At 40.4% G+C, this 20,975-nt stretch overlaps 1 protein-coding gene across 8 annotated transcripts in view; it reads right to left on the bottom strand.

Moving 5' to 3' along the window:
- YAP1 (Yes1 associated transcriptional regulator) overlaps nt 1-20,975 on the bottom strand; it is a 148,612-nt gene that overhangs the window by 42,288 nt on the left and 85,349 nt on the right. For 4 of the 8 annotated variants that reach the window (XM_017343710.3, XM_017343694.3, XM_017343687.3 and 1 more), the window contains exon 4: nt 2,506-2,619. In XM_017343710.3, coding sequence (XP_017199199.1) covers nt 2,506-2,619 — 114 coding nt within the window. Of the gene's footprint in view, nt 1-2,499; nt 2,620-20,975 lie in introns of all 8 variants that reach the window. The other 4 variants (XM_017343684.3, XM_017343698.3, XM_017343691.3 and 1 more) reach the window with 1 other exon arrangement.

The following is a 20,975-nucleotide window of genomic DNA, read 5'->3' as shown; positions in this document are numbered from 1 at the left end:
CTTGCTTTGTCTCTCAGTAACTCTGCCTTTCAATTAAATAAAATAAATCTTTAATAAAAAAGGAGTTGATGTTTGAAGGAGGTTGAGTAATAAAATTAAATTTACACTGAGGGGCCGGCGCCGGCATCCCATATGGGCACCGGTTCTAGTCCCGGTTGCTCCTCTTCCAGTCCAGCTCTCTGCTGTGGCCCGGGAGTGCAGTGGAAGATGGCCCAAGTGTTTGGATACCTGCACCCGCATGGGAGACCAGGAAGAAGCTCCTGGCTTTGGATCACCACAGCGCTGGCAGGCCGTGGCGGCTATTTGCAGAGTGAATCAACAGAAAGAACTTTCTCTCTGTCTCTCTCTCTCAGTCTATAATTCTACCTGTCAAATAAAAAATTCACACTGAGGTGAGTCTTTCATTCTAAGATGCCAAAAATTACATCTACTGCATTAAGCTAAGAATTGATCAATATTTAATATAAACTTAGAAAATACAAGAAAGCAAGTTCTACAATTATACCATTTGCTTATTTCTGCATGACTCAAAAGGTCAGAAATAAAGGGATAGTTTATATTTCTTTGGCAGAGATAAATATATAATCCATTGTATAGAACTTCAGATTTAAAGAAAAACTTAAAATCCAGCAGCTAACAGCTTGTCTCTATTTGCTGTCACTCTAGATCACAGAAACCCACACATTTTTTTCTTTCCTGCCCCCCTTCAGTTACACTTGAGCTCCCTGACTGAAAAGGTCTGGAACAGATTAAAAGTCAGGCTACAAAATAAAAAGCTTTGGCATGTTGTCAAGCCTGTCTGGAATACACATACACAGTTTGCCCAAAAAGGGAAACTAAATGCAATGGGAGAATTTTAGAAAACTTTTTTGGCATATCTACTATGTATGTTTGTGCATACATATATGTTGCATGTTGACAGAAATGGTTTTTTCTTAATAGCTTTCTCCCTCCCTTAAAACAAAATACCAAGCTGTGTATACTTATTTTTCTTTCTTAAAAAAAGAAGCTTTGTTCATTTTCTGACCCCTGCAATTGGTTAAGAGTTAATCATCATCTTTCATAACCATAGGTTGGGGGCTGAACCACAGCATCATTCTTTAACATTTCCAAAATGTGGACAAGCTGAATTCATTTCATTAAGTATGATTTAAGGAAACGGGTATTATTCCAGTCCATACAAATGTTGACATTTATTAAATTTTCTACCTTACTTGGTTTCCTGTTTCAGTCACAAAGGCTTATTTAAATATTAAACAGAATCTGAAGTTGCAAATTATTAACATGCCACATGATTTTAAAATACCCAGACAGGTACTGAAACTCAAAAGGCTGGCATTTAAGCCTGGGCATCTGTCAAAATGACAGTGTCTGCCCTAACCCCACCTTTGACTTAACTTTGAATATGGAGTTCAATTAGTTCATAAAGCTAACCGTTTGTCACTTAGAAGCAAACCTGAATGCTGCTTGGTTTTTTCTTTTTTTTTTCTTTTTTTTTTTTAAAGGCATCCATAATACACAGGAGAACTGCTCGTAATATTTCTGATTGGGAAGTTATTTTATCCAACCAGCTCCACATAATTTTCTTTTTCTTTTTTTCCCCAGTGCTGTGTTTTGATGGCATTCACAGAGTTAATTCCTCTTTCCCGTAAGGGCCCCACAGTTGTTGTTAGGTCAACCCCTGTAAAGCTTCAAAGGTTCCGCATCCCTTCAGTCTGACCTACTCAGTGATCTGCACATTGTTTTCATTTAGTTGCATCTAGTCCAAGACGAAAGCTTCAAAACCACAATTATCTGCTCCTTTTTAGATTCATTTTCCATGGCTTTGGAAAAATATCTCAGAAACCCAACTAGACAAACTGAAAACAGTGAAAAAATATGTATACAAAAAGGCACTGAAAAACTTGTGTATCAAGTTTTATCAAAATGTGTATATTTGGGAGGGGAAGGTCTCCATGTGCAAATGGTGATTTATTCGTGTAATTCAGAGGGGGAATATGGTTTTCTTTTTGCTTCCAAGGTAAAAACAAAGAAAAGGATCCTGGATTATTTCTAAGGTGGTAGGTTTCTCTCACTTAGGACAGGAAACATTAGAGCATGCAGGCATGGAATGGTACTCATCACTTTGAAATGTTAAGGATAAGCAGACACCAGATCACTAGCAAATGCTGATATTCCAGAGTTTAGATGTTACAAGACAGTTTGAATTTTATTACATCTAGAAAGATCATTTTGAATAAGATGTCTTCCCCAAAATGTGAAAAGAATACTGATTGTTAGTTGGTTACTATGACATTTCTTCATCCCAATACAATATACCTAAGCTAAAAAGTTGATTTAGACTAAATTTCTTAAGCTTAAAATGAAAGATAGAAAAATAGTACTAGGAAAAGTTGGGTGGGCAACCATTTTTTAACACTATAAAGCAATGTAATTTATTCCTAAATTCACACACAAAAAATAGAAATCAAAAATATCTGAAAGGGTTTTGAATTGAACCTTTACCAAAACGAGGGTCAAGCCTTGGGTCTAGCCAAGAGGTGGTCTTGTTCTTATGGTTTATATAGTAAATTTCTCCATCCTGAGTCATGGCTTGTTCCCATCCATCAGGAAGAGGACCTATAACAGAAAAAAAATCACGGTTGATTTTTATTTTGAGCTCCTAAAAAAAGTGCAAAGCGTACTCATTTTTAAAAGAAAATACATCTTGACACAAAACACTTCATTAAAACAAAGATTTAAGCATGTGTTCAGAAAAGAGAGGCAAACCTATGTATTTAATTCTTCTCCACTACGAAGAAACCACCAAGTAATAAAACTCAAAGACATTCTCCAAGACACAGATGGGAAAAAAGATAAAAAAAAAATCCTTTTGGAAGTCATGATCCAAATAATTATTACTGTTAATACAAGACAATTCATGCTGCAGCTCAGGGATTATCCCTTGTGCCCCAATCTAATCAGTTTTGTGACAGAACTTCTCTTACAGACTCCAAGGTTCTTTACCAAGGAGTGTATTCAAATGTTTTCAGACATGCAAAGTATCACAAACATTCTACTCAATATAAAGCACACTTTAGCTAAGACTGCCAAGCTCTATTTACTTCCACTATTTGTGTGACCGGCTCACACCAAGAAAATTGTAATACAGAAAACTACAGTCCAAAAAAAGCTTATTTTTTAGGAGTCCAGGAACTACTAGGAGGAGGGGATTGTGGTTGGAAGTTTGTTGGAGGCTTGGAAAGGGTGCAGGATGAGTGCTAAAGCTGTTGGAAGGGAAATTTCTCAGGAAAAATATGTCATTCTTAAAGCCACAGAATGAGGAAACAATATCTGGGAGGTAAGACTAAGAAGAGCTAACTCTAAGAAGACTCTTCTACCTTTATGAAGGTAGGGAAGTGAGACAATTAAGCTTTTGGAGGGTAATAGCAGTAAAAAGAGGCCCAGAATGAATTACTATTTAACTGTATGCTTAAAATATTTTCTGCTAGGACTAACATGAATTGTTTATCATGTGTCAAACACTATTCTAAGTATATTCTGTACATCAACTTATTTAATCCTGACAACAGCAAATAATATAAATGTAATAATACTTATTCTAATGAGGAAATATAGGCACAGAGTAGTTCAGTGTAATATAAGATCACAAAGCTAGCTAAGTGTCAGAAATGATACTCTAACCCAGACAGCCTAATTTCTGACCACTGCGCTCTTTTTAACTAAACTTTTCATTCATTTCCCACATTCAAGATGAGAGACTAAGTTACCTCTTGTGTAAAAATGAAACAAGTTCCTTCTTTCTATATAGGCAGTCCAAGACAGCTTCATGGGCTTTGCAGAATAGGTAAATGGTTAAACAACCACTAATACAGGCCCATGGGACCCAATGTTTAATTCTAGGCCAGCTTCATCTGTATCAGGAACAGACTAATTTGCTACTATACTGTCAAAAGTCTGCTTTGTTGAGGCAAAAATCCAGTTAGGAAATACAAACATGTAACTGGAAAGTTCTATATGCCTAGATTCCCTAAGAGGAAGGATGTGGAGCTCTGCTTACTACAGTAACCACATCCAGAGTTAGAATTTGCTGCAGGCATCGCAAGTTTAACCAGAAGGAAAATGGGGAGCAAAACTGTTTTAACACATATAAATCAAATCTCATCACTCGTTTCAATTTCACTGTGGGCTCTATTTCCTCACCAGGAAGATAGAACTTCAAAACTGAGTACTAGTGGTTTGCTACTACCTTTAATTGCAAAGACAGTGCAATTGTAAAATGCTTTTAAAAGTTCTAAGTTCCTAAGATACTAAGTGATTATACAACCTGAGGAACTGGATACATATCTATGCCTTTGGGAGCCTCAACCTAGCAACCCCAAGTGACCTCATTATAGTCTAGCTTCAGTATATGGATTCTGCATTACACTTTAAAGTTTACACACACACACACACAGCAGCAGCGGCAGCGGTGGCGGTGGCGGCGGCAGCAGCATTCTCTATTTCAGCTGAGTCAGAACCACACGAGTTGTCCTGGATACAAACCAACCTTCCTTCCCTATCTGCTTTACCCACTCCATCCCAAAGACTCTTCATTCTGACTGATTTGTCCCCCAATTACCTCTAAGAGCTCACCATCAGTACCTACCACCTCTTTTTTCAAATTGCTACAGAACTGCTTTCCTGGTTGACTTACTTCTCATCTCCCCTCACTCCACTGTCTTCTGTCAAAAGGTCACCAGGATTTTCTCATTAAAATACTTCCTAATCAACTTTTACGTTACTCTTGCCTTACTAAAATTATTTCCATTACTCCATAATATCAAGAGGAAAATGCCCATATCTCTTACCAGTTGTATTTATTTCTTTCGCTTTTTTTAAAAGATTTATTTATTTATTTATTTATTTGAAAGTTAGAGTTACACAGAGAGGAGAGAGGCAGAGAGAGAGAGAGATCTTCCGTCCACTGGTTCACTCCCCAAATGGCCACAATGGCCAGAGCTGGGCCAATCCAATGCCAGGAGCTTTTTCCAGGTCTCCCACACAGGCACAGGGGCCCAAGCACTTGAGCCATCTTCTGCTTCCCAGGCCATAGGAGATAGCTGGATTGGAAGCGGAGCAGCTGGGACTCGAACTGGCACCCATATGGGATATTGACCTGCAGGTGGCAGTTTTACACACCATGCCACAGTGCTGGCCTCTAGTTGTATTCATTTCTTAAGTCTTCTTCAGATACTCGAAAGTCCTATCAACTTTTTATTTATTTATTTATTTATTTATTTTTTGACAGGTAGAGTTAGAGAGAGAGAGAAAGGTCTTCCTTTTTCCGTTGGTTCACCCCTCAAGTGGCCGCTACGGCGGCGCACTATGGCCGGTGCACTGCGGCCAGCACGCTGTGCTGATCTGAAGCCAGGAGCCAGGTGCTTCCTTCTGGTCTCCCATGCGGGTGCAGGGCCCAAGCACCTGGGCCATCCTCCACTGCCTTCCCGGGCCACAGCAGAGAGCTGGACTGGAAGAGGAGCCACCGGGACAGAATCCGGCGCCCCGACCAGGACCAGAATCCGGGGTGCCGGCACCACAGGCGGAAGATTAGCCTAGTGAGGCCGCAGAGCCTGCCCAACTTTTTACAAAATCATGGCTTCTCTGCTGCTTTCCCAGGCGCATTAGCCAGGAACTAGATCAGAAGAGGGGCAGACAGAACACGAACTAGTGCCCGTATGGGATCCCAGTGCCACACACAGAGGCTTAGCCTGCTGCACAACAGCTCCAGCCCCAGGGCATCATTTCCTTACAAAACACATAGATGATCTATGGCATTCTTTTCTCTTTTCACTAGTTTTACAGATTGTGTTGTACTGATAAACCATAATTCGATCTTTTTCCCCAGTGCTGGCTATCAAAGCTGTCCCCCACCCTAGCCCATCCCTTTTTTTTTGAAAACCGTTGGAAATAATAGCGTGATACACAATCTGTGGATCAGTGATTGTAGCAGCACCTCCACTTCGGTTTCTAGTTCCATTACCACCATAGCACAAATAATGGTCACATGTTCACATTTAAATCTACTGAGTCGGTTCATTTGCTAGGCTCTTCTTTTTTATCCCCATTGTACAGATGAACCCAGTGACATTCAGGGAGGTTTAGTAACTTGCCTAAAGTAGACAGTAAGTTCCAAGCCAAGTAGACTCATGGTAGAATTTCCGCTTTTATTCTTAACCCACACAACTTGCTACTTCTTAAAGATATAAAGATATACCCCAAAACTTATACCTGTGTTTCCATAGCTTAAATTTCCAAAGTAGAATAGTGACTTTACCCCTTTTATAACTATGTTTTAGGCTTTAAGCATTACTTTCATTAAAATATTAGACTTTAAAAGTTGAGTTCAGAAAACTTTTTAATAATACAATTTTGTATCTCATAAACAATCAGAAAAAAACCTCTAAATGCAGAAATTTTGGACATGAATATATACAGGAGAGGCAAGTCCAGTACAAATAAACAGTGTTGTCACTAACGACAATTTTCTCACCAGATTACCAATTAAAGAACTAAATAATGTGCATATGAAATATAGTAATTCTACTGATAAGTTTTTAAAAAGATTTTTATTTATTTGAAAGTCAGAGTTACAAAGAAAGGTAGAGCCAGAGAGAGAGGTCTTCCATCCGCTGGTTCACTCCCCAAATGACTGCAATGGCCAGAGCTGAGCCAAGAGCCAAGAGCTTCTTTCAAGTCTCTCACATGGGTGCAGGGGCCCAAAAACTTTCCCAGGCCATAGCAGAGAGCTGGACCAGAAGTGGAGCAGTCGGAACTCGAACCAGCACTCATATGGGATGCTTGCACTGCAGGCCAGGACTTTAACCCGCTGTGCCACAGCACTGACTCCGATAATTTTATAAACATATATGTCAAATATACATGCTAAACAGGAAAAAAATCTTTATGTAAATATTTATGTCTTTAACACTGTCTGGGTAAAAATATAAAGTTATATGGAAAGAGATGGCTCAAAATTTAATGCTATCTCCTAAGCTGTTGGCCAAAGGTAAGGAATAGTTTAAAATAGCTTGCACCACATTTGAATCTTTAGCAGTAGAAATTAGTGGAGAGATAGCTGAAAAGTTACACAACTGAGCTAAGCTGCTGAGTAACCACGAAAAGGAGAGTGTGCAGCAGTGATATATTTTCTGAATTACCAAGTTGAACAGGCTGCTGAATGTCTGGCTAAAAAAAATCTATTTGGGCTAGAATTAGAGGGGAATAAGGTCAGTAAGCCTAAGGGAGAAAATATGGACTTCCCACAATAAATTTATAAGAGAAGATCATAGATAAAAATAAATTTAGAATGTCTAAGTTCAACTCACATTTTGATTTTAGTGTGCCATAAATATTATAACTTCTCCAGGATGGAGTTTATAAAATTAAATAAATTTGTTTTTTTAAAGATGTATTTATTTAGAGGTGGGCATTGTAGCATGAGTAAAGTCACCACCTGTGATGCCAGCATCCCATATGGATGCTGGTTCATGTCTTAGCTGCCTCACTTCCAATCCACTTCCGTGCTAACGGCCTGGGAAAAGCAATGGAAGATGACCCAAGTGTTTGGGCCCCTGCACCCATGTGGGAGACTTGGATGAAACTCCTGACTCCTGCCTTCATCTTGGCTCAGCCATGGTCATTGTAGCCATCTAGAGAGTGAACCAGCAGGTGGAAAATTTCTCTGTATCTCTCCCCCCCTCTCTCCAGCTGTGACTTTCAAATAAATAAATAAACCTTTTAAAAAAGGGAGATAAAGATGTATTTATCTATTTGAAAGGCTGCAACAGTAGAAGTCAGGCCAGGCCAAAGCCAGGAACCTGAACTCCATCAGGGTTGCAGGGACCTAAGCATCTGGGCCATTGTCTGTTGCCTTCCCAGACCCATCAGCAGAGAGCTGGATCAGAAGTAAAGCATTTGGTACTCAAACTGCCGTTCATACAGGATTCTGGTGCAGCAAGCAGCAGCTTAACCAACCAACTGTACCACAACACTGCCCCATAAAATACATTTAAGTGGCAATATTTTATTTAAATAAGATGATCTAAAACAGTGGCCTCAAAGCTTCATATGCATCAGAATCACATACATGTTGCTGAGTCAAACTCCTATAGTTTATGATTCAAGTATTGGGCCTAAAAATCCTCAGATGATCCTCATACTGCTGGTATAAATAACACATTGAGAAACTTGATTTGGGTAGGGGGAGGGGGCAATGGGGAGGAGAACAATGGGATGTGCTGATATGCTGGGCCTAGCAGTTAAGACACTGTTTGAGAAAGTGGAAGAGAGGTCCCAAGATGGTGATATAGCAACATGACTATCCGAGTCATGTGGGACAAAATAGTTAAAAAGGAAAGAAGATACACACTGGAGATACAGCCATGGGAATTTCCTGACAGGAAGCCCAGGAGACCAACAGAGACTGGGGAGGTCCAAGCCAAAAGAGCAAATAAGAAAGAAAAGTGGTTGAGGCTCAGACCAGGGAGGTTGGTGCCAGCCCCAGCAGATCAGGTGAGATTGGAAATCACAGGTCTAAAGAGCTGCAAATAGCAATGGGAGGGAGAGCTTGGTGAACCACTTTTGAAGTCCCATGCAGGGAAAAAATAGAAGGTACAGAGGAACAGAGTGGTCAGGCACCCCCCTACCTACCTCCATCTGCTCCCTCTCCCCACCTGGACCTGCAGTGGGCTGGGAAAAGCCATTTTGTTTGTTTACATTTTTTTTTTTTTTTTTTTGACAGAGAGGACAGTGAGAGAGAGAGAGAGACAGAGAGAAAGGTCTTCCTTTTTCCCTTGGTTCACCCCCCCAGTGGCCGCTGCGGCCGGCGCACTGTGCTGATCCAAAGCAGGAGCCAGGTGCTTCTCCTGGTCTCCCATGTGGGTGCAGGACCCAAGCACTTGGGCCATCCTCCACTGCCTTCCCTAGCCACAGCAGACAGCCGGACTGGAAGAGAAGCAACCAGGACAGAATCCGGCGCCCTGACCAGGACTAGAACCCGGTGTGCCGGTGCCTCAGGTGGAGGATTAGCCTAGTGAGCTGCGTCGCCGGCCTGTTTACATTTTTGAATGTAAGCAGGGGATTGCTGCCTTTGCTTCTCGTGCACACGCCCATCAATTTTGGGGCCACCTTACCAAAACCCCCACCCAGGAATGAGGACCACACATATGAATTTTTTCCCCACCATGCAAACTGTACAAGTCCTGAATATTGAAAACTTGAGCCTGTTCCATCCACCACTGAGAAGTGAGCTGGGCTCCAGTAGGTGAGGATCTGTGCATTCCCTTGCAACACACAGACACATAGCAACTTATAACAAAGAGGAACCTCACCACAAGAAAATCTCCACAGATTAGAGATACAATTAGTTAAGCAGAGCGAAATAAACCTGAACACATCAGAGGTTAACACCAGGGTATCCCACAACCTTGAGGAAAAGAGCGAGTCACACCAACAGAAGGGAACAACCTCCTCTAACAAAAAAATCAGAGGAAAGCTACAAAGCCCCACTGGGGCCTTAAACTGGATACACATTACACTCAGGAATACTGAACAGAGCACCCAGGCCACATCCATCACACACCACTTGGAACTCACTAAAGTATAGACATCCCAATAAATCACAGAGACACAAATTAGAAAAGCAACCAGACAAAAAAGGAAAAAATACACAAATGCCAAAAAACAAAGGAAACACCCTAAATAAGAATAAGGAAGACACTATGAGCCCCCAAAAAAGAACACTACCACTCTTCAATAACAGAAGGTGAAGATGAAGAGATTGAGGATATGCCAGAAACGGAATTCAGAAAATTAATTATCAGATTACTTAGAAGCAATAAGAAGCAAATTCATGATCAAAATGAAAAGTTCTCCCAATAAACTGAGATATTAAAGAATTCAGAATGAAATACTAGAAATGAAGAATTCAATAGATCAAATAAAAAATGCAATGGGAAGACTTAACAACAGAATAGGTGAGACAGAAGAACTAGAAGACAAATTTTTGGAAATATTAAAGTCAGACCAAAAGAAGAAGAAATCAGAAAACTAAGAAACATGTTTGGAGATCTAAAAGATACTATCAAACGACACAATATGCAGATCCTAGGAGTTCCAGAAGGCATGGAAAGAGAGAAAGGATTAGAAAGTCCTCTTAATGAAATAATAACAGAAAACTTCCCCAATCTGGAATAAGAGACATCCAAGTATAGGAAGTACACAGAACTCCAAAACAGATGAGACCAGAAAAGATTTTTAACACAATACACTGTAGTAAAACTCCCCACAGTAAAACATAAAGGAAATATCTTAAAATGTGCATGAGAGACATGCCAAATCACATACAGAGGAACTCAATTAGACTCATTGCAGACTTCTCATAAGAAACTCTACAGGCAAGGAGAGAATGGTGAGATATATTCAAAGTCCTAAGAGAAGAAAAAACTGTCAACGCAGAATACTGTACCCTGCAAACCTCTCATTTATGAATGAAGAGAAATAAAGACTGTCCACAACAAACAAAAATTGAAAGAATTAGTAACTACCCGCCATACCATACAAAAGATGTTCAAGGATGTGCTACTCACAAAAACACAGAAATAGTAACATCACAACAAAAGAACATGAATGCAGAAAATGACCCAGAAAAAAGTACAAAGATGACCCAAAGTAAAAAAAATTGGGACTCTTAATGAAAATATTGCAAGGCAAAGTCAGTACTTAATAGTCACCCTGAATGTAAATGGTCTCAACTCTCCAGTTAAAAAACACAGACTGAATGAATGGATTAAAAAAGAAAACCCATCTATTTGCTGCCTACGAGAAATACATCTTTTCTTTTTTTTCACAGGCAGAGTTAAACAGTGAGAGAGAGAGACAGAGAGAGAGTTATAGACAGTGAGAAAGGTCTTCCTTCCATGGGTTCATTCCCCTAATGGCCGCCACAGCTGGTGCTGCGCTGATCTGAAGCCAGGAGCCGGTAGCTTCCTCCTGGTCTCCCATGTGGGTGCAGGGACCCAAGCACTTGGGCCATCCTCTGCTGCCCTCCTGGGCCACAGCAGAGAGGTGGATCAGAAGAGGAGCAACCGGGACTAGTACCTGGTGCCCCAACTGGGACTAGAACCCAGGGTGCTGGCGCCCCAGGCGGAGGATTAGCCAAGTGAGCCATGGCGCTGGCCCAAGAAATACATCTTACCAACAACAATGCACACAGACTGAAAGTGAAAGGAAAAAGATACTCCATGCTAACAGAAATAAAAAGAGCTGGCTTAGCCATCCTAATATCAGACAAAACAGACTTTGTTAGGAAGAGTCACAGATTCGTGCCTCCTCACACAGGGCACCATAAATGTTAGGAAAAGCAAAGAATAGAGAAGAGGCAGTGTACGAATTTACAGCCAGACCAAATTTATTCAAAGAAAAACTATTCATACCAACTGCCAGGGTGCACACTGATGGAACACGTGGCAGAAGGCCACAATCCCCAGGGACCGGGACTTTTTATATTTTATATTTTAGGAGGGTTAGGGATGGGGTAGGATGGGAGCAGCAGGAGGAAAGGAATTCCTGGAAACGGGTGGGAACTTAAGAACCTGGAAAAGAACTCAGGGTGCAGGATGAAGGCAATGGGGAGTGAGACCCAATTGAGATTCAAGGGCAAGGAATAAATTCCAATGTTTATCTATCTTTTGGGCAATGAGTAAGAATGCCTGAGGCTTATGTCTTTGTTCCATCAGATTTTAACACAAAAACTATTAAGAGACAAAGAAGGACATTATATAATGATTAAAGAATTACATCAACAGGAATATGTGACTATTATAAACGTATATGCATCTAATTAAAGGGCACCTAGCTATTTAAAAGAAATGTTAAGGAATTTAAAGGGAGAAATAGACTCAAATAAAACAGTAATGGGGGATTTCAATACCCCACGTTCAGTAACAGACAGATCAACGAGACAGAAAACCAACAAGGAAACAACAGAGATAAATGACACTATTGACCAAATGGACTGAACAGATATCTACAGAGCCTTCCACCCTATAGCCACAGATTGCACATTTTCTCAACACGCCATGGAACCTTTTCTAGGATTGACAACATGCTAGGCCATAAAGCAAGTCTCAGCAAATTCAAAAAAATCGAAATCATACCATGCATCTTCTTAGACCACAATGAAATGAAGCTGGAAAACAGCAACTCAGGACACATGGAGGCTGACAACATGCTCCTGAATGAACAGTGGGTCATAGAAGAAATCAAAAGAGAAATAAAAAAATTTCTGGAAAAATGAAGATGACAATACAACATAACAAAACTTACGGGATACAGCAAAAGTGTTAAGAGTAAAGTTTGTAGCAATTGGTGTGTACAACAAGAAATCAGAAAGGCATCAAATGAATGACCTATCAATACATCTTAAGGATCTAGGAAAACAGCAAACCAAAACCAAAACTAGTAGGAGAAAAGAAATACTTAAAATTAGAGAAGAAATCAACAAAATTGAATTAAAAAAGAACAGCAAAATGAAGAGCTTTATTTTTGTAAAAATAAACAAAACTGAAATGCCACTGGCCCAACTAAACAAAAAAAAAAAAGGAGGGAGAAGACCAAAATTAATAAAATTAGAGATGAAAAAGAAAATGTAACAGCAGACACCACAGAAATAAAGATTCATCAGAAATTGTGACAAAGAGCTGTATGCCAATAAACTGGGAAATCTAGAAGAAATGAATAGATTCCTGGACACATACAACTCACCTAAATTGAGCCATGAAGACATACAGAAAACCTAAATGGACCCATAACCAAGATGGAAATTGAATCAGTAATAAAGACTCCCCCAACAAAGAAAAGCCCAAGACAGGATGGATTCACTGCTGAATTCTACCAGACATTTAAAAAACTAATGCCAATTCTGCTCAAGTTATTCAAAACAATTGAAAGGAAGCAAATCCTCTCAAATTCTTTCTATGAAGCCAGCATCACCTTAATTCCTAAACCCAGAAAAGATGCAACAGAGAAAGAGGCCAATTTCCCTGATGAACATAGATGCAAAAACCCTCAACAAAATTCAGGCCAATCGAATCTAACAACATATCAGAGAGATCATTCACCCAGTCCAAGTGGGATTTATGCCTGGTATGCAGGGATGGTTCAACTTCACAGATCAATCAATGTGATAAATTACATTAACAAAGTGAAGAATGCAAACCTTATGATTATCAACAGATGCAGAGAAAGCATTTGATAAAATACAACACCCTTTCATGATGAAAACTCTAAGCAAATTAGGTATAGAAGGAACATTTCTCAACACAATCAAGGCAATTCATGACAAACCTACAGCCAGCATCCTATCGAATGGGTAAAAGTTGGAAGCATTCCCATGGAGATCTAGAACCAGACAACGATGCCCACTCTCACCAGTGCTATACAACATAGTCCAGGAAGTTTTAGCAAGAGTCATCAGGCAAGATATCAAAGGGATTCAAATTGGGAAACAGGAAGTCAAACTATCCCTACTTGCAGATGACATGATTCTATAAATAGGGGATCAAAAAGACTCCACCAAGAGACTATTAGGACGCATAGAAGAGTTTGGTAAAGTAGAAGGAGATAAGGGGACAGTGCTATGGTACAGCAGGTTAATGCCCTAGCCTGAAGCACCATCATCTCAAATGGATACTGGTTTGCAACCCTGCTGCTCCACTTCCAATCCAGCTCTCTGCTATGGCCTGGGAAAGCAGCAGAAGACAGCCCAAGACCTTGGGCCCCTGCACCCATGTGGAAGACCCAGAGGAAGCTACTGGCTCCTGACTCTGGATCAGTACAACTCTGGCCATTGTGCCCAATTGGGTAGTGAAGCATTGGATGGAAGACCTCTCTATCTCTGCCTCTCCTCTCTCTGTGTAACTCTTTCAAATAAATAAATAAATCTTAAAAAAAAAAAAAGAAGAAGTAAAAAAACCTAGAAGGAGATAAAATTAATACACAAAAAACAACAGCCTTTGTATACAAAGTCAATGCCATGGCTGAGAAAGAACTTTTTTTGCTTTTAAAAGATTTATTTATTTATTTATTTGAAAGTCAGAGTTACACAGAGAGAAGGAGAGGCGGGGAGGCGGAGAAAGAGAGAGACAGAGGCCATTGGTTCACTCCCCAAATGGCCGCAATAGCCAAAGCTGCACCGACCCAAAGGCAGGAGCCAAGAGCTTCATCTGGGTCTCCCACAAGAGTGCAGGGACTCAACGACTTCAGCCATCTTCTACTGCTATTCCAGGTCATAGCAAAGAGCTTGATCAGAAGTGGAGCAGCTGAGTCTTGAACCAGCACCCATATGGGATGTCGGCACTGCAGGCTGCGGCTTTACCCCCTATGCCACGGCACCGGCCACAGAGAAAGAACTTCTAAGATCAATCCCATTCACAATAGCTACAAAAAAATTAAATACCTTGGAATAAATTTAACCAAGGATGCCAAAGATCTCTGCGATGAGAATTACAAAACATTAAGGAAAGAATTTGAAGAAGATACAAAAAATATGAAAAATCTTCCATGTTCAAGGACTGAAGAATCAATATCACCAAAATGTCCATTCTTCCAAAAGCAATTTACAGATTTAATATGATACCAATCAAAATATCAAAGACGTTCTTCTCAAATCTAGAAAAAATGAAGCTGAAATTCATATGGCAACACAGGAGACCCCATATAGCTAAAGGAATCTTTCACAACAAAAACATAGCTGGAGGCATTACAATACAGAATTTCAAGACATACTACAAGGCAGTTACAATCAAAACAACCTGGTACTGGTACAAAAACAGATGGATCGACCAATGGAACAGGATAGAAATGCCATAAATCAATCCAAGGATCTAGAACCAACTTATATTTGACCAAGGAATGAAAACTAATCCCTGGGTCTCTTCAACAAATGGTGCTGGGAAAACTGGATTTCCACATGCAGAAGAATGAAGCAGGACCCCTAACTCACACCATACACAAAAATTCATTCAAAATGGATTAAAGACCTAAATCTACAACCTGATACCATCAAATTATTAGAGAACATTGTGGACACCCTGCAAGACATTGGCACAGGCAAAGAGTTCTGGAAAAGACACCAGAGGCACAGGCAGTCAAAGCCAAAATTCACAAATGCGATTACATCAAATTGAGAAGCTTCTGTACTACAAAAGAAACATTTCAGAAAGCAAAGAGGCAACTGACAGAATGGGAGAAATTATTTGCAAACTTGCAACTGCTATAGGATTATTTTATTTATTTTTTTTAAAGATTTTATTTATATATTTGAGAGGTAGAGTTACAGACAAAGGGAGAAACAGAGAGAAAGGTCTTCCGTCCATTGGTTCACTCCCCAAATGCCTGCAACAACTGGAGCTGTGCCAATCCGAAGCCAGGAGCCAGGCGCTTCTTCCCGGTCTCCCATGTGGGTGTAGGGGCCCAAGGACTTGGGCCATCCTCCACTGCCCTCCAGGGCCACAGCAGAGAGCTCGATTGGAAGAGGAGCAGCCAGGATGAGAACCAGCACACATATGTGATGCCGGTGCCACAGGCAGAGGATTAACCTACTGCACCATGGTGCCAGCCCCTAATAACCCGAATATATAAAGAGATCAAGAAAAACTACACAACAATAAAACAACGCCATTAAGAAATGGGCACAGAACTTGAACACTCATTTTAAAAAGGAAATCTGGCCGGCGCTGTGGCTCAATAGGCTAATCCTCCACCTGCGGCGCTGGCACACCGGGTTCTAGTCCCAGTTGGGGCGCTGGATTCTGTCCCGGTTGCCCCTCTTCCAGTCCAACTCTCTGCTGTGGCCCAGGAAGGGAATGGAGGATGGCCCAAGTGCTTGGGCCCTACACCCACATCGGAGACCAGGAGAAGCACCTAGCTCCTGGCTTCGGATCAGTGTGGTGCACCAGCCGTAGTGCGCTAGCCACAGCAGCCACTGGAGGGTGAATCAACAGTAAAGGAAGACCTTTCTCTCTCTCTCTCTCTCTCTTTCTTTCTTTCTTTCTCTCCCCCCCCCCCCGCCACTCTGCCTGTCAAATAATAATAAAAAAAAAAAAAAAGAGGAAATCCAAATGGCCAATGGACACATGGAAAAATGTTCAGGATCACTAGACATCAGGGAAATGCACATCAAAAACCATAATGAGGTTTCACCTCACCCCAATTAGAATAGCTTTCATAAAGAAATCAACAGACAACAAATGCTGGCAAGGATGTGGAGAAAAAGGTACTGTAATCCATTCTTGGTGAGAATATAAACTGGTAAGTCTACTATGGAAGACAGTATGGAGATACCTCAGAAATTTGAATACAGATCTAGCATATGACTCAGCCATCCCACTCCTAGGAATTTACCCAAGGGAAATGAAATCATCAAAAAAGAAAAAAAGAGTTATCTACACCCCCATGTTTATTGCAGCTCAATTCACAATATCTAAGATATGGAATCAATTTAAGTAACTGTCAACTAAAGACTGGATAAAGAAACTATGGGCTATGTACTCTATGGAATATTGTACAGTGGTTAAAAAATGAAATCTGGTCATTTGCAACAAAATGAATGAATCTGGAAAATATCACACTTAATGAAATCAGCCAGTCTCAAAGGGATATATACCATACGTTTTCCCTGATCTATGATAACTAATAGAGCACCTAATATGAAATCTGTAGAACTGAAATTGACACTTTGAGAAGCAGTGACTTGAACAGCCTTTGTCTTGACTGTTGAGGAAGTTTTCTATTTTCTTCATACTATTTGTTGAACTCTTTACTTAACATAGAGTTGATCATATGTGTATAAAGTCAATTGAAAATAGATCTCAGTAAGAAATGAATGGGAATAAGGGAGGAGAAAGCTTGTAACTATAAAGCTGTGTAGTTCTGCATACATTCCTCTGGACTTCTAAGGGTACAGTTTAAAAACTTGTCATGGGACCCCAAATTAAGCTGTGTGGTACAAATGCCATTGAGTGTTAAAGGGACATATTAAGTGTTAAAGTGACCATATAGATAGCATTAAGTGTTAAAGGATCATAAAAATAAGATCGAGGATCTGATAATAATAGATATAATTCAAAAGGAGAGAATATTCCAACATGGCAAGCAGACCACACACAGCAGACTCACTGAATGACAATAGCTGTAAACAGCACTCTGATCTCAAAATGAGCCCTTAAGGCATTCTGGTCTGGCTGAAAAGCCCAAGAATGGGTTTCAGGCATGCAAAGCCAAGACATCATGGCAAAACAAAACAAAACAACAACAACAAAACTGTCCTACATGAAGGACCTCTGTGAGAAATGCCCCAGTGGAAAGAAGTGGCCATCAAAGAAAGATATACTTTTGTACTTTCTCTAAAGGGAGGGGAGAACTTCCACTTTCCTTATGGCATTGCTTAAATACTACTGGAACTCATAGAAGAGTTTGGAAAAGTAGCAGGATATAAAATTGATGCATAAAAATCAACAGCCTTTGTATACACAGGCAATGCCACGGCTGGGGAAGAACTTCTAAGATCAATCCCATTCACAATAGCTACAAAAACAATCAAATACCTTGGAATAAACTAAACAAGGACGCTAAAGATATCTACGATGAAAATTACAAAACCTTACAGAAAGAAATAGAAGAGGATACCAAAAAATGGAAAAATCTTCCATACTCATGGATTGGAAGAATCAGTATCATCAAAATTTCCATTCTCCCAAAAGCAATTTACAGATTCAATGCAATACCAATCGAAATACCGAAGACCTTCTTCTCAGACCTGGAAAAACTGATGCTGAAATTCATATAGAGACACAGGAGACCTCGAATTGCTAAAGCAATCTTGTACAACAAAAACAAAGCCAGAGGCATCACAATACCAGATTTCAGGACATACTACAGGATAGTTATAATCAAAACAGCATACTACTGATACAGAAACAGATGGATAGACCAATGGAACAGAATAGAAACACCAGAAATGAATCCAAACATCTACAGCCAATTTATATTTGATCAAGGATCTAAAACCAATTCCTGGAGTAAGGACAGTCTATTCAATAAATGGTGCTGGGAAAACTGGATTTCCACGTGCAGAACCATGAAGCAAGACCCCTACCTTTCACCTTACACAAAAATTCACTCAACATGGATTAAAGACTTAAATCTACGACCCGACACCATCAAATTATTGGAGAACATTGGAGAAACTCTGCAAGATATAGGGCACAGGCAAAGACTTCTTGGAAAAGACCCCAGAAACACAAGCAGGCAAAGCCAAAATTAACATTTGGGATTGCATCAAATTGAGAAGTTTCTGTACTGCAAAAGAAACAGGAAAGTGAAGAGGCAACCGACAGAATGGGAAAAAATATTTGAAAACTATGCAACAGATAAAGGGTTAATAACCAGAATCTACAAAGAAATCAAGAAACTCCACAGCATCAAAACAAACAACCTACTAAGAGATGGGCCAAGGACCTCAATAGACATTTTTCAAAAGAAGAAATCCAAATGGCCAACAGACACATGAAAAAATGTTCAAGATCACTAGCAATCAGGGAAATGCAAATCAAAACCACAATGAGGTTTCACCTCACCCCAGTTAGAATGGCTCACATTCAGAAATCTACCAACAATAGATGCTGGAGAGGATGTGGGGAAAAAGGGACACTAACCCACTGTTGGTGGGAATGCAAATTGGTTAAGCCACTATGGAAGTCAGTCTGGAGATTCCTCAGAAACCTGAAGATAACCCTACCATTCAACCCAGCCATACTACTCCTTGGAATTTACCCAAAGGAAATTAAATTGGCAAATAAAAGAGCTGTCTGCACATTAATGTTTATTGCAGCTCAATTCACAATAGCTAAGACATGGAACCAACCCAAATGCCCATCAACAGTAGACTGGATAAAGAAATTATGGGACATGTACTCTATCGAATACTATACAGCAGTCAAAAACAATGAAATCCGGTCATTTGCAACAAAATGGAGGAATCTGGAAAACATTATGCTGAGTGAAATAAGCCAGTCCCAAAAGGACAAATACCATATGTTCTCCCTGACTGGCGACAACTAACTGAGCACCAAAGGGGAAACCTGTTGAAGTGAAATGGACACTATGAGAAACAGTGACTTGATCAGCTCTTGTCCTGACTGTTGATGTACAATGGAATACTTTATCCATTTTAGTATTTTCTCTTTGTTTTGTTCTAGTACTATTGGTTGAACTCTGTGATTAACACACAATTATTCTTAGGTGTTTAAATTTTAACTGAAAAGTGATCCCTGTTAAATATAAGAGTGGGAATAAGAGAGGGAGGAGATGTACAATTTGGGACATGCTCAATTGGACTTGCCCCAAATGGTGGAGTTAGAATCATGCCAGGGGATCCCAATACAATCCCATCAAGTTGGCATGTACCAATGCCATCTCACTAGTCCAAGTCATCAATTTCTGTTCACAATTGATCACACTGATAGGTCTAAGAGTCAAAGGGATCACACAAACAAGTCTAGTGTCTGCTAATACTAGCTGATAGAATCAAAAAGGGAGAGAACTATCCATCATGGGAAGCGGGATACACAGTAGACTCATAGCATGGCAGATGTCCTAAATAGCACTCTGGCCTCAGAATCAGCCCTTAAGGCATTCAGATCTGGCTGAAGAGCCCATGAGAGTATTTTAGGCATGGAAAGCCAGGACACCCGGGGGAGGGGGGGGGGGGGGGGGGGAGGAAGACCTAAATGGAAGATCTCTGCGAGTGAGATCCCAGTGGACAGAATGGGGCCATCAAAGAAGGAGGTACCTTTCTCTGAAGGGAGGAGAGAACTTCCACTTTGACTATGACCCTGTCGGAATAAAATCAAAGTCGGCAAACTCAAAAGGCTTCCATAGCCTTGGCAACTCAACTAGATCCTAGGGAGATTACTGACGCCATGAACAAGAGTATCAAATTGTTAAGTCAACAACAGGAGTCACTGTGTACTTACTTCTCATGTGGGATCTGTCCTTAATGTGTTGTCCAATGTGAAGTAATGCTATAACTAGTACTGAAACAGTATTTTACACTTTGTGTTTCTGTGTGGGTGCAAACTGTTGAAAGCTTTACTTAATATATACTGAATTGATCTTCTGTATATAAAGATAATTGAAAATGAATCTTGATGTGAATGGAATGGGAGAGGGAGCGGGAGATGGGAGGGGTGTGAGTGTGAGGGAAATTATGGGGGGGGAGCCATTGTAATCCATTAACTGTACTTTGAAAATTTATATTTACTAAATAAAAAATAAATTAAAAAAATACTGATGGAGACTGTGGATTCAAAAGGCTTCCATATCCTAGGCAGCTCATGTCAACAGCCTTGGGTGTTCATTGATGTCATACATAGGAGTGTTAACTGGTAAATTAACAGGGGCCAGCACTGTGGCGCAGCGGATTTATGCCCTGGCTGAAGCACCGGCATCCCATATGGCCGCCGGTTCAAGACCTGGCTGCTCCACTCTGATCCAACTCTCTGTTGTGGCCTAGGAAGGCAGTGGAAGATGGCCCAAGTCCTTGGACCCCTGCACCCATGTGGGAGACCCAGAGGAAGCTCCTGGTTCCTGGCTTCAGATTGGCACAGCTCTGGCCATTGCGCCCAATTGGGGAATAAACCAGCAGATGCAAGACTTCTCTCTCTGTCTCCCATCTCTCTGTGTAACTCTGACTTTCAAATAAATAAATAAATCTTTTATTTAAAAAAAAAATTGGTAAATTAACAACAGGAGTCATTGTGCATTTACTCCCCATGCAGGACCTCTGTCCTCAATGAGTTGTATTATGAGAGTTAACTGTAAAACTTGGTCTCAAATAGTGTGTCTGTAAACTGTTGAAAACTTTACTTTTTACA

Source organism: Oryctolagus cuniculus, chromosome 1 (genome assembly GCF_964237555.1).
Source record: "Oryctolagus cuniculus chromosome 1, mOryCun1.1, whole genome shotgun sequence".
Taxonomy (NCBI): Eukaryota; Metazoa; Chordata; class Mammalia; order Lagomorpha; family Leporidae; genus Oryctolagus; species Oryctolagus cuniculus.
The sequence above is the reverse complement of the archived record's forward strand: the minus strand, read 5'-3'. Positions and strand labels throughout refer to the sequence as shown.